The following is a 14,303-nucleotide window of genomic DNA, read 5'->3' on the forward strand; positions in this document are numbered from 1 at the left end:
CCGTTTATCCCAAACCCGCGAGCGGGAAAAGAAAACCCTTTCACGCCATTCCTGAAACTGGGCCAAAAGCGTGCTAAACGACAGCCATGAAAGACTCATGTGAAGTCCAACCTGATTGGTTGACCCATATTCCAAACGCGTGCTCTGATTGGTTGACGGGGATTTGTTTTGCACTCTTCACACTTCCTCCATCTGCGTGTTTTCATAAACAAACCACATTTTTCTCCCGCCAGGGACGGCTCTGCTCTGTTTTTGGACCCTTTGCCAGTATTGTCTGGTTCGCTTTGGACTCAGAGGAACTAGCTGTAGCGTGACAGCAACTAAGGCTCTACGGCCGTTTTTTTTTTTACTTTTTGTCTGGGTCGTCAGCGCGTGGTGGGCTGCTGCACCGAGTCGAGCTGAACGGCCTACCGTCGTTTTTCATCACCTTTTTCGAGTTGTCGCCCTCGTTGACACGCTTCATTACTCTGAAAAGCTGCATTTTTATCAGGTGTGTGAGAATACCAGAAAATATCGATGAGAAGCTAACTATAGCGGGAAAGCTACCAACAAGCTAGGTCCTAGCGATGTGTTTATTAATTAGCATAAGTATCAGCCTGTTCAGAGGGTCCTTTGTCCGTAAATAACAACATACAGGCGCTCATCGGGCACCAACAACACTGCACGCTTACTTTTCATATCGTCTTCGCTGTAGAAAACAGGAAGGTGGTAGATGAACTGTGTTTTTACCTGGTCAACACAATTGTATCCTGTTTTTGTATTCATAATCTCTTGTCTGTCTTTATCGTTTTACAGCTTTCTTAGAAGTGTTAGTCGTTTGTTTGAGCAATTCTAAATTTTACTAATCCTAATTAGGAATTGGATTTGGAAATTATCCTCTGGCTAGAGGGATTTGGCACAGGGCAGTGTTATGTGCTGTTTCTGGTCAAATGATTATATAGTTTATTTCCTTGACTTAAAATAAACCTCAGTCATCCACCTGTAAAAGTTAAATAAGAGAACATGTGTAAATGTTGTTTTTGCCTATAGAGTTGGCATATTGGATCTTTAGACTGCAGAAGTGGTAATCCTACCTGCTGGAGGGGACACTTTGAACAACCTCAGTTTGAGAAAAAGCAGACTAGTTCTGAAACAGTCAGCAGATATATTTATATCAGTTTGTACAAATTCTATTTAATAAACTCTATATTTAATGGTTTTTCCAGTAGAAATAACAAATAATTTCAACAGAAGCAGACTGGTTCTGATTTCCATTGCAAAGTCTCTGAATTTTGTGTTTATAAAAAACACAATGTGATCTTTATGGTGTAAAAGTTTCTAAAATCAAAATTTGCATGAATTGCTTTGAGGTTAAAGCTGTTTTAAGGTAACAAACACGTTTTAACTGGTCCCACTGGGCTCTGGTGTGCTAAATTGAGTTTATTTAAAGCCTGCCGCACACGAGAGCAATCTGCTGAGCAAACGGCCTCAAAAGACCGATTGCTCAGCAGATACCTCGCCGTGTGCGCCTGATTTTCACGGAGTTTTCCACCTCACGAGACGCTGAAGTGAATATCTGAACAGTTAGATATTTTCTGCCTCATGGGGGCAAGAACTCGCCGTGTGCGCACTACTGAGCTGCTGGCTGAGCTGAAATATTCTAGTGGCCAATCAAAGCGCGTTCTCCGCTCACGTGACCCCAAGATGTATTCAGATGCAGCCCCCTGCCCTGTCTGAAAAATAAACAAAACCGGACCTTGCGGATCGATGGGCCCACTGTTTCCATTACCCTCTGGAAGGATCGAGGCGGCGGTACTGTCGGAAGGATTCTGGGTCTTCCAGGCGCATCTATTGGAGTAGATTGGCATTAACTCCTTGCCTGGCCCTTCTTTCCAGCCACCGTACACATACCTTCCTAACCTTGAAATGCCGGTGGCGGCTACGCTTCATCAACAAAAAAAATATAGGCATTTCCTCCGTTTTGTTTATTTTCTGACATGCAGACAGGGGGCTGCCATCTTGGGGGGTCATGTGAGCGGATAACACTATTTGATTGGCCACTAGAATATTTCCGCTCAACCAGCAGCTCAGTAGTGCACACACGGCGAGTTTTTACCCCCATGGTGCGGAAAACATCTAACTGGTCAGATATTCACCTCAGCATCTCGTGAGGCGGAAAACTCAGTAAAAATCAGGCACACAGCGAATTATCTGCTGAGCAAACGGCCATTTGAGGTCATTTGCTCAGCAGATTGCTCTCACGTGTGGCAGGCTTAAGGTGCTAAAACAGGTCAGATATTGTTTATAACATTAATGCAGGAGTGCTCTGAGTCTGAACTGTTACTTTTACAGAAGCTGTATTCACTGGTTGTGAAATCTTGAATCTTTTCATGAACATTATCTAATCAGTCGGCTTCATCTGTAAAACTTGGATCCGGCGATGAATCCTTGCGTTTGCACGTCAAAGATACTTTAAAACCTGTTTGTGCCTGATATCTCGGCTTCCTCGTGACGAGCTGTTTACATTCCCCCGGTCTGATCTGGATTTTATTTAACCTAATCATTTCTGATGACCATAAACAGTCACAGCAAATGCTCTTTGTGCCCCATTCCCCCTCAGACATGGTGAAGCTAACAAAGGCCAAGACTTTCCAGGCTTACCTGGACTCCTGCCACCGCCGTTACAGTTGTGTGCACTGCCGTGCCCATCTGGCAAACCACGATGATCTTATCTCCAAGGTAATTATGCAGATTAGGATCTTGATCGTTTTGTTAATCAAGCATAAATCAAATTGTTTTTTAGTTTAAATCAGTATTTTGTTGTGACACACATCCGATGTTTGCATTTTTCCCCTCCTGATTTCACGTTTGTTTTGTCTCCTAGTCTTTCCAAGGCAGTCAAGGACGAGCTTACCTCTTTAACTCTGTGTGAGTGTTTATGTATTTGCACATATTATGTTCATACAGGTATTACGCTCACTTCCTTTGTGTAGGTTGGAACACCTGTGACCTTTGTTCCAACAGCATGTTTCCACAATGGTCTTGATTTTTCTGAAGACCGATTCCTAGTATCAGACATGTTTACGCAACCCATAATAATGCCAGCAGTCATTAGATTTTCTCTAAATGGAATCTTGAAGTTGGGTCAGGTCACTTTAGTCACGGTCCTCCTCGGTTAGCGGGTCAGGGATGAAACGGGCACATGAGCGAGCCAGTTGCGCAACAGTTGCTCTTCGTTTAATATCGGCTTGTTTTAATTTAGAACTTTGCTGTTTCGTGAAGTTACAACGCGGGAGCCATTTTCTGTAACCAGAGATCCGCTGCTCTTTGGTCATTTTCAGGGTGAATATTGGCTGTGGTCCTGCAGAGGAGAGGCTCCTGCTCACAGGACTCCATGCAGTGGCCGACATCTACTGTGAAAACTGTCACACCACACTTGGCTGGAAATACGTAAGTGACCCCCCCTCTGCTGCAGAGAAGTTTCTACATGGTCATGTCTGCAGATCTTGGATTGATAACTTTTTAGTTTATAAATTAGTTTTTAAAAACAATAAACTTCTACTTTCGCTGCTGGTTTTTAAATATTGTTTTATTGTAAAAGAATCACAAATAACAGCATGCAAAGTTATGTCAGTTTATTTTTTCTGCACAAAATGTGTGATTGTGATTAGGAACTGACCGATATATCGGCCGATATTGTGGTCATTAACCGCATCAGGTATTGGCTAAAAAGATGGCCGATATTGCGCTACCTATCCAGCAGATGGCGCCAGCTTTATGAACTCGTGTTGTGTGGCTCCACTCCTTTGGGCACAAATTATTGTTTTGGAACTTTTTTTTTTTTTTTTTTATTCTTATTTTTGTTTCTTATGTGCAATTATTTCCTCTCCAGGGTGAATAAGTTCACCAAGTTAACTTCCACGGAGTGTTACTTTGTTACAAAGCACAAGTATTACATTTTATTTATTGCTGCATTTTTATTATTTTAATATTCTTATAGGGATCTTCTGTCCCTAAATGTGTGTGTGTTGTTAGATTCCCCAGAGTTAGCCAAGTCAGAAAAAACATGTTGTAACCAGTTGTTTTAGCATAAAGCAATGGAAGGGAAGGCTTGCATTCACCTACATAAAAAACACTACAATCTATGTGAATTAACTTACATTGTTTTATGCTAAACTAAGACAACCAACTGCTGCCAGATCACATTGACCTGGTTATAAAATGCTTTTTCTGACTTGTCTAACAGGGGAATCTTAACCAGACAGTTTTACTGAGTGGTGGAATATTCCTTTACGTTAAAATGTCTTTGTGGAAACCAGCTTACAAGAAAAAACTTGAATGTTAGATTTATGCTGCGACTGAGTTTGTGTGTTCTGTTGTTTTTAGATCTGCTAAATAAATCTTATTTGCATTTCTTGGGAACCCTAGTGAGTTATTGAGACAGTTCTTTGGTGTGTAATAGAGAAATAAGTTTGCATCAAAAAGGCGGAGAATGAAGGGTTTAAGCTTAGGAAAATTTTTATTTCTTTTTTTTTGTGTGTGTGTGAGGGAGATTTATCGGCCTTTGTTAAAAGTTTTATATCGGTATCTGTCCCAAAAAAAGCATATCGGTCGGGCCCTAATTGTGATGCATTTTTAATCAGATTATACAATTTAAAACTTCCAGCTTAGCAAACCCTCTAACTCTGTGTTAGAAGCTGTTTACCATATTTTCCGGACTTTAAATCGCACTTTTTTCATAGTCTGGCTGGTCCTGCGACATATACCAAAGTGACTTATGTACCAAATTATGTATACTTCGCTGCTGCGGGCCGGCTCTGGACCTGGTTTCAGCTCCTCTGCCCCGCTGGGAGGGTTTCAAACACCGCCATCCTCTGCTGGAGACCGTGGTGCTGACTGTTTATTCTGTTATTGTTACCGGTACTTGTCCTGCAGTGTGAAATGCTTGGTCTCAGATTTTGCAAGAAATATAATAAAAATTTCCCCCCAAAATGCGACTTATAGTCCAGTGTGACTTGTATATGTTTTTTTCTTCTTCATTATACATTTTATGGCTGGTGCGACTTATACTCCGGAAAATACGGTACTTTTTATCCTCTTTTGTCCCGAACAGCTGATTCTGATCTGTGTACCTGTACGACCTCCATCCTGTTACGTCTTACACCTGTTCAGTAGCTCGTCAAGCTCTGCAGAACTCTGCTGTTTATCACCCACTGAATTAATATCTAGTTTGTTGAAGCAGACACACCTCCACGTTTTAGAGCGTTCTCTTCCACTTCATCAGGACCCAGGCCTGATTTGAATCAGCGCTGCTAAACTGGCAGGTGTGTTGGTGCAGGAACACAACTGAAACATGTTGCATGGTGGCACAGTTGTTAGCACTGTTGCCTCGCAGCACGAAGGTTGCAGGTTCGAAACTCGGCTGCGGCCTTTCTGCGTGGAGTTGCGTGTTCTCCCCATGCATGCGTGGGTTTCCTCTGGGTACTCCGGTTTCCCCCACAGATCACAACATGCCCTATAGGTTATAAATTGTAAGTCGCTTTGGATACAAGCGTCTGCTAAATAAGTAAACATAAACATGCTGGACAGAGGTCGGAGTTCAATAGCCCTGATCTAAAATGTGCTGGATGGTGGACTGATGTGACAACTGCGTGCTAGTTCGTGTTTTTTATTCGCGGGATTTTCTTTGACTAGCATCTTCAAGCTGAAAGGACCTCCTAAGATAAAAAGAAACGACGAGCTAAAAACAAGGCTGACAAAAGTCATATGACTATTTGCATAATCTGCTTCCACCCCCTGGTAACAAACATATAGTACTATTCTTGTTAATATGACCCAACACAGGTTTGTCAACACCGCCATCTGGTGGTGACTTTGGTTAGTGTAATTAGCTCCAAGCCATTTAGAAAAGAGCCTGATGTTTATCTCTGAGTGAATATTTTAGTGTAGTTCAAACCTGCTGAGACCATCAAATAACAACATCTAAATGTGTGTTTTCACTCTCTGTCTGCAGGAACAGGCCTTTGAACTCAGTCAGAAGTACAAGGAGGGGAAGTATATCATTGAGCTCTCCCACATGATAAAGGACAACGGTTGGGACTGAAAAAGGAAAATACTTGTTTTTTCTTCACGACTCAAAAAAAAGGTTGCATGCCCTCAAGGGTTTAAGTGTAGCTTCCTCATCCAGCCTTCAAGCCATTGCTGTGCCACACTGTCATGTCATACAACTTTGCTAAGAATAGCATGTGATGCCTTATCTATCTTCTGTTCTTCATGATTGTCCAGCAGCACACGTGCTGGGGTTGTTATTCCAGTTATAGCTGTTCTGGGACTGATAAGTGTATGGTTAGGGTGTGTGTGTGCACGCTTGTGTGGAAGCGAGGGTGTTCTTGTTACACAAGCACCACCGACTGAGTTGGGTTTTAAATCAAATGCAATAGTTATCACTAAACAGTTTTGCATTGAGGTGGCGAGGCCGTGAATGTTAACAAATTTGATCTTAAACACCCTGATTGAGTTTATCGTTGCGTCTTTACCCAAATGAGTTTCAGTAATGGGGTTTGTTGAAATGGTAGATCGTTTTGAGTAAACTTTGTAGGAATAAAATGGGAACGTACAGAGCAGCAGGCAAGCTCTTTTTATTTTTAATGAATGGCAATATTTTTTTATTGTGAAATTAATGACGTGGCTATCGGGTGTTGATTTATGATTATTATTATTATTATTTTTTCCTTTGTTATTTTTAAATTCAACAGAATTCTCCTGCAAGAATTTTTGAGTCTGTAGAATGAGTCCTCTGTTTTGAGTTTTATGAAGCAGGTGTTAGCGGCGTGTTGTGAAGCATTAGTCGATTCACTTCTAGCTAGTCCACTGCTCACATGTGATGGCTTCACTTCCTGTTATTTTGGTTCTAATGAGGTTTATCCTTCATACATTTGCGTGCTATCTAACACTGAGCTGCCTGTACAGACATATTAGCTTGACTGTGTTAGTGCAAAGTGTGGTTAGGATTATGTAGCATATTTATGGTGATTTTTATTTTTTAAATGTCTGCTTTCTTTAAAGTGTTATTTTAACCTAGTCTTTCATTAAACTACAGTTTGCCAGTAAAATGACGTGACTTGAGTTTTGTTGTTTGTGTCATCGAAAGTAATTCTGGGTTTAAATGGAGAACATGGGACTGATTACTAAGCTATTAAAGTAACAGCGCAATATCCTGCTCCTCCCTCCTACTGGTTGAAAATGGAATTACAACAGTTGTAAACAACCCTGCTGTAGTTGGTGCTAACATGAGCCAACTAATACTAAAATAAATTACAAAGTACAATGATCCACCTTGTTGGGCAAAAATTATTACAGGTCCAGCAACAACAAAGCCAGGTCACCATCAGTCTGATTTAATAGCCTCCTTTAGCTTCCTAAAACTAGTGTAGGCCCTACCAGTGTTCACTCTGGTTTTAGCTCTTTGTGTCACCTCCAAGACATTACTCTTACTTTTCCTTCCAGGCTCTGCCATGAATCATGATGCCAACAACAAAAGCTAACTTCTTTTTCTTCTTCTTGTGCTCTATTGATGATCGGCGAACTGAAAATGCTAACTGCTAGCATTACAAGCAGGTAAACAGTTCCACATATAGAGTACCTAACCCTCTCGACAAAACTGTTGGTCAGCAGAGGACTAGAGTTGTGTCAAACATGACATTGTTCAAGTTTCTAACTCAATCGCTGAGACCAATGTTAAAGCTCTAGCTTCATGCCTTAAGGCAGTACACTTCAGGTGTGCGAACCAAAGGTGAAAGGCTCAGATGATTTAAATAAACGGTTTCAGCAATCTGGATGAAATCTTTTGCTTGACGTATGTCAGGGCAGCAGTAGCTCAGCAGGTTGAGCGGGTTGTCCAGTAATCGGAAGGTTTCGATCCCGGCTCCGGACAGAATTCTGCTGTTGTGTCCTCGAGCAAGACACTTAACCCGCCCTGCCTACTGCTGGTGGTTGGAGGGACCGGTGGCACCTGTGCTCGGCAGCCTCGTCTCTCTCAGTGCGCCCCAAGGCAGCTGTGGCTACATCGTAGCTCATCACCATCAGCGTGTGAATGGATTAATCATACGCTGTAGAGTAAAGCGCTTTGGAGTCCTCTGACTCTGAAAGGCGCTATACAAGTGCGTGTGGTTGATCATTTAAGTCAAAAGAAAGTAAATAAAGGGCAACAGATTTGGAAAATGATGAAATTAAAATACTTTTTAATGTTACTTTAAATTGTGAGCTCAGTTAATGCAAGCCAACTCACAAAATGTTCCTTCTTTGACTAACGTGTTTTGGTCACAAGCCCGAAAGGTTTAATATCGGAAACTGCAACGTGCATCAGCAACAATTTTAAAGGTACTCAAAAAAGTCTGAATTAGAAGGCAAAATGTCACAAATCAAGACAAAGTCCAGTTGCTGCTTGTACAGGATACTTAAAGAGGACATGTGCAAAACTTTACTTTTGCATCGTTTTTTTCTGACAAGTGGGTCTCTACTGCTTTTATAGGGAGCCTAAGTCTCCTCCCCTTTCAGTCGGCTCATGGCTCCCCTGAACATCGGGGCTATAAAAGTTATTTTCCGATCCGCTTTGCCTTACGCCCTGAATCACACATATGCTGTACTTCAATTTAAATGATAATCATGTGTGTTTTGACTATGTTTGTGACATAATTTGATATTTATTTGCTGGTAAAAGTTCATAATTAAAAAGACTACAAATCAGACGTCGCATGTATAACATCACAGCAGGACCTCTGCTTCTCCCCCAGTGTAGCTGCTACTTACCACATGGCCAGATTTATATTGGTTTTCTTCTCAGTCAATGCTCCTTTCATAGTAAAAGATGGATGCAGAAATCACTAAACACCATTTTTTTCCTCCTTGTCTGGTTCGATGACATAATATTTGTGAGACCAGCTTTTGTAGTTCACTGCGTTTTAACACACCAAAATAACTTTTGCTGCCTGTCGTAAATAAGCAGGAGAAATAACTGTAGTGTTTTAGTCAGTTGTAATGTTTAGGGTGTGATTTGCGTGCTCGACTAAAATAACATCAAGCCAGGATGTAAATAAATGAATTCAGGCCTCAACTTCTGCTGGTTAGTTTAATACTGTAACGGAATGACATGACTGTTTCCCACCAAAAGTCATTTTCCCCCTCTCCTCTGACACAGAACTAGTCTGCATGAGATATGGCCTCAAGGTCTCATGCATTTGCTTCTAAACTGCTTCTCTCCAGCTCAAGAGAAGAATGAAGAAAAGGACTCTCTTCTTTTAATAAATCACTCTATTTTTAATAAAGCTAATCAAACAAAGTGTTAGTCAATAATAAGATGTGACCAATCTGTGAAATCAAAATATTAATTACTTTATTATAATCCTATAGAATATAATAAGCACAGTGGCACAGTGGTTAGAGCTGTTGTCTTGCAGCAAGAATGTCCTGGGTTCACATCCCAGCCTGGGTTCTGTCTGCATGGATTTTGCATGTTCTCCCTGTGAATGTGTGGGTTCTCTCCGGGTACTCTGGCTCCTTTGGCATAAAAACATGACTGCCAGGTTAATTGGTGCCTACATTGTCCTTTGTGTGTGTGTGTGTGTGTGTGTGTGTGTGTGTGTGTGTGTGTGTGTGTGTGTGTGTGTGTGTGTGTGTGTGTGTGTGTGCGCGCGCGCGCGCATTGTTGTTTGTTTGTCCTGTGGGTCTCTGTGTTGCAATGGCAATTTGTCCAGGGTGTACCCCGCCTGTTTGCACGTTGACTGCTGAAGATAGGCACCAGTGATCCTGCATGGACAAGCGAGTTCAGATAATGGATGGCTGGTAATATGGGAGTTGCTGCTCTCTAGTGTCTAAAGTTGGTACTGCACCATCAATCTTTTTATCCATTTGCAAGAGAATACTTGGCCTATTTACCTTAACAATTAAAACTCAACAAATATAGTTTATTTTGCTGTGTTCAACATTATTTAATAAATTGGCTACAACTGGAGCTATTGGCAGCTAGCAACTAAGCAGTATTTTTAAAAACCCTTTTTTTAAAGAGCAGAATGCAGGTCAGAGCAAATGTTTAACATAATAGGAACTTGTTCTAAATAAAATGTACACATAAATTATTTAGGCTTTTCAATTCAATGCTTTTAGTTTTTCTCAAAAGCATGGTGTTTTTTTTTATTCTGTATTTTTTGCTGTGGAGAAATTGTGATCATGCTTGAAGCAGGATCCGGTCACATGGTATTAGTGACGTATTTGTTTTAGCACATGATGTAGAAGCTACTGACAGTCATGCGTGATCTTTCCCTGATCCATTTCTGAAATAGCCCTGTATCAGTAAAACCACATGATTCACTAGAACTGATTAAAAGGCCTTCTGAGAGACAACCGAAGGCTTTAGACTGGCCCCTTTAATCATTGGGGACATGTGGTAGTACCTGGGAGGTCTGCTGCTCTCAGTTGTGAATGTGCCACTGACAAAGGGCCTTCCTGTGTCCTACAACCGCCTACAACACATCAGTCATTCACACACTGGTGGTGATGAGCTACATTTTAGTCACAGCCACCCTGAGTTGCTCTTATAAACTCTGACATTTCTTCTGGTCCATGAACCTACTGTTGATATGTGCTAGTCCATGATGGCAATGAAAGACATTCCATGTGAAAGCTTTTTCCTTACAGAATCATTATTTTTTAGTACTTTTTATTTATTTTGTTTTTCATGACTGAATTAAATTTCACCTGTGGTTGAGATTTCTTGCGGTTTATTCCCATTAAGGATTTTTTTTTCTTTGAACAAAATGAAAAAAAAATCACCAGAGATGTAACCAGGGTAGATTGTAAAATCTAAACCAGAAATAGAGAGCGTGGACATTCAGCTCCCTCTTGCAGAAAAAATATATAGTAAACTAACTACATTTTCCAATATTCAGCTGTTGTGAAAACACAAGAGAAACTCCAAGGCATTCTCAGATAGAAAAAGTTAAAAAGCCTTTATTGTGATGGATAGGTCACATATGGCTTTTTTTTTAAACTCCAACGCGTTTCAGCGAATATAGCCTTCATCAGGGAGTCAAACAGTTCTCAGCAGTAAGGAGAGGTTCTTAACCAAAACAAACACCAATCAGAAAGTTAAGTTAAAGTCCCATTAGTTGTCACACACACAGGTGTGTGTGCGAAATTTGTTCTCCGCATTTGACCCATCCCCTGGGGGAGCGGTGAGCTGCAGACACAGCCGCGCTCGGGAACCATTTGGTGGTTTAACCCCCCAATCCAACCCCGTAATGCTGAGTGTCAAGCAGGGAGGCATTGGGTCCCATTTTTTCAAAGTCTTTGGTATGACCCGATCAGGAATCGAACCCTGATCTCCCAGTCTCAGGGCGGACACTCTACCACTAGGCCACTAGTCCGAAAGTTCCACATAGCAGATGTGTTAGACAGGTGACAAGTGTCAAAACAAACAAGAAGGTGTCATCCTTACTAAATAGAAAGAAACAGACAGTAAATAAAATAAAATACACCAAATATCATCCGTTATATACAAATGGTTAAAATGCATCCAATAGAAGTTAAATTATAATATCAAGAGCAAAAGGGACAAGAATAACTGCAACACTTAAAACAGACTAAACCAATCAAAGAAAAACTCTAAAGTCTAGGTCATCGTTAATGCCTGGATGTTTAGTAGCCTGCAGTTTAAATATCTAAAAAGTCTCCTTCTGATTTGGCTGTCTCAGCCTGTCTCCATGTCTCAAAGACTGTGGGACATGATCAATACCACAAGCCTGTAAAGTGGACGGGTCACTGTTGTGACGTTCCGTGAAGTGTCTTGCCATTGGTTGGTTAGTGCTACCTGTGCGAATAGTATATTTGTGTTCAGCCAATCTATCTTGTAGTCGTCGTTTGGTTCAGCCAACATAAAATACTTTGCACACAGGACACTCTAATCTGTAAATAACAAAAGTAGTTTTACAATTAATGAAATGATTAATCAAAAATGCTTTTGGGAGAAAAAGTCTGTAAGTTTTAGTTTGAACAGCATTACTACAATGGTTGCAGTGGTGACATTTATAACAACCTCTAGGTCTAGTATTCAACCAAGTTTGTTGGGAATCTGGTTTTAGATAACTATGGACCAGTTTATCTTGTAGCGTAGGACATCTTCTAAAGCTTACCAGAGGTGGATCAGGAAACACCTGGCTTAAAAATGATACCCCAGTTATTTCTTATGATTTGCTGAACTTGTTCACTCTGTACTGTATCTAGGGACAAATATTGCATATGATGGACTATAACAAGCCCAGTGGCGTGTCTAGATCTATTAAAATGGGGTGGCCCAGGTGAGGCACAACTTTTTGCATGGGTGGCACCAATGGTTATGCTTTTTTGTTTCACCCTCAAGCCTTTTGTAGACAACGAAAAGCCTATTTAAAGGTAAATTAGTGTGGTGGCACCTGGGGTGGCCAATCATATTTCAAGGGTGGCATGTGCTACCCCAGGCCACTCCCTGGACACACCCCTGAACAAGCGCCCATGGCACACCCTTGTGCTGTGAAGCTTGGAGGATTTTTCTGCTATTTTTTTAAGCTTTTTCACTTTTTGAGCATTTGTTATGATGCATAACCATGGCAACAGTCTGGTTTACAATCGGGAGCAGCTGATTAACATTGGAAAGGCTGAAATATTACCTCAACTGAAGCCACAAATCCCAAATGAGCTAAAACGCAAGAAGTGTGGGTGCAGAGTGGGAGCAAAACGGAGACAGAGAAAGAGGAAATTCAAACCATCTCTTCCATCGATCATAATGGGCAATGTGAGATCACTGGACAACAAGATGGAGGAACTCCAAGCCCTTTCAAGGACTCAGCCAGAGTTTTGGCAGTTTCAGAACCACTGGAGGAGATAATGCAAAGGATTCTCCAGAGAATCAAGAAAATTATGGACAACCCTGAGCATTCTCTTCACAAGACTGTCCGACAACGGAAGAGTGTCTTCAGTCAGAGGCTTTTTCAGTTTCGCTGCAACACTGACCGCTACCGGAGATCCTTCCTGCCAACAGCCATTGTAATATACAACAACTCTCTGACGACTTATTATTCTGAGCTACTACAGCAATCAATTTCCCTCTGGGATTATTAAAGTATTTTTGAATTGAATTGAATTTATCTGTTAGTAAATCTTGTCCTGGAACACAAAGATGTTGTTAGTAAAAGTCCATTCAGTCAATGAGACCAAAAAACTCAGTAGGTGGCATTTCATATACTCAAATAATGTGTGAGTGCTTCAAGACCCTGTTGGTGGTCTATACTGATGTGCAGTGCATCCACATCCATCGTGACGAGAGAAGTATCAGTGCCAATATTTTGCAGTTCTTCCACCTAGTTTAAAGCATCAGTTGTGTCTTGCACAAATGCCGGGAGAAGGTAAAAAAGTAATAGTCTATGTACTTAGATACTGGTTCAGTTAGGCTTTCGTTTCCTGAGATAACAGGTTTCCCTGGAGGGTTCTTAAGACATTTTTGTATCTTTGGTAGCATATAAAATGAAGCCATTCTAGGGTTTTTCATTAACCAGATATCTAAATTCAGCCTCAGAAATCCAACCGTTGTCTTTAGCCTCAGAAATTATTTTTCCCCAACTCTAGTTGGGTCCAGGAAGTGCTCCTTTATAAAAGTTTCTTTATATTCGGCTGTTGTGTTTTGTGAAATATTTACTTAGTCCTTTTAAATGATTTCTTATATTTACAATTATCAGATTTTATTGGTTCAGAAAAGGGAGTGCCTTCTCCGGGTCCGGGATGAGGTCCTGCCCCAAGTGGAGGAGTTTAAGTATCTCGGGGTCTTGTTCACGAGTGAGGGAAAACTGGAGCATGAGATAAATAGGCGGATTGGTGCTGCATCTGCAGTGATGCTGGTGTTGTACTGGTCTGTTGTGGTGAAGAAGAGAGAGCTGAGTCAGAAGGCGAAGCTCTCGATTTACCGGTCATCTATGTTCCTCACCTATGGTCACGAGCTTTGGGTAGTAACCGAAAGAACAAGATCGCGGATACAAGCGGCCGAAATGAGTTTTCTCCGAAAAGTGGCTGGGCTCTCCCTTAGAGATAGGGTGAGAGGCTTTGTCATCCGAGAGGAGCTTAGAGTAGATCTGCTCTCCTCCGCATTGAGAGCAGCCAATTGAGGTGGCTAAGGCATCAACTGGTCAGGATGCGCCTCGTGATTTTTATCTTGAGAGGCGCTATAGAAATGATATTTTCCTCTTTTCTTCTTCCTCTCCTGGACGCCTCCCTGCTGAGGTTTTCTGGGCACGTCCATCTGG

At 41.3% G+C, this 14,303-nt stretch overlaps 1 protein-coding gene across 1 annotated transcript; it reads left to right on the forward strand.

The window, feature by feature from the left end:
* Nucleotides 1–170: 170 nt before the first annotated feature.
* Nucleotides 171–6,580, forward strand: ypel3 (yippee-like 3). Its single transcript, XM_015945938.3, has 5 exons — nucleotides 171–490; nucleotides 2,600–2,718; nucleotides 2,864–2,907; nucleotides 3,321–3,429; nucleotides 5,993–6,580. The coding sequence occupies exons 2-5, from the start codon at nucleotides 2,602–2,604 to the stop codon at nucleotides 6,080–6,082; spliced, it is 360 nt and encodes a 119-aa protein (XP_015801424.1). The 5' UTR covers nucleotides 171–490; nucleotides 2,600–2,601; the 3' UTR covers nucleotides 6,083–6,580.
* The last annotated feature ends 7,723 nt before the right edge of the window (nucleotides 6,581–14,303 follow it).

This window comes from Nothobranchius furzeri, chromosome 12, assembly GCF_043380555.1.
Source record: "Nothobranchius furzeri strain GRZ-AD chromosome 12, NfurGRZ-RIMD1, whole genome shotgun sequence".
Classification (NCBI taxonomy): Eukaryota; Metazoa; Chordata; class Actinopteri; order Cyprinodontiformes; family Nothobranchiidae; genus Nothobranchius; species Nothobranchius furzeri.

What these genes read in the sequence shown, in the direction of transcription:
- ypel3 (XM_015945938.3), top strand. Translation starts at nt 2,602, where the DNA reads ATGGTGAAGCTAACAAAGGCCAAGACTTTCCAGGCTTACCTGGACTCC. An exon ending in ACGATGATCTTATCTCCAAG is followed by an intron (nt 2,719 to 2,863) that starts GTAATTATGCAG and finishes TTTGTCTCCTAG; the next exon opens with TCTTTCCAAGGCAGTCAAGG. An exon ending in CCACACTTGGCTGGAAATAC is followed by an intron (nt 3,430 to 5,992) that starts GTAAGTGACCCC and finishes CTCTGTCTGCAG; the next exon opens with GAACAGGCCTTTGAACTCAG.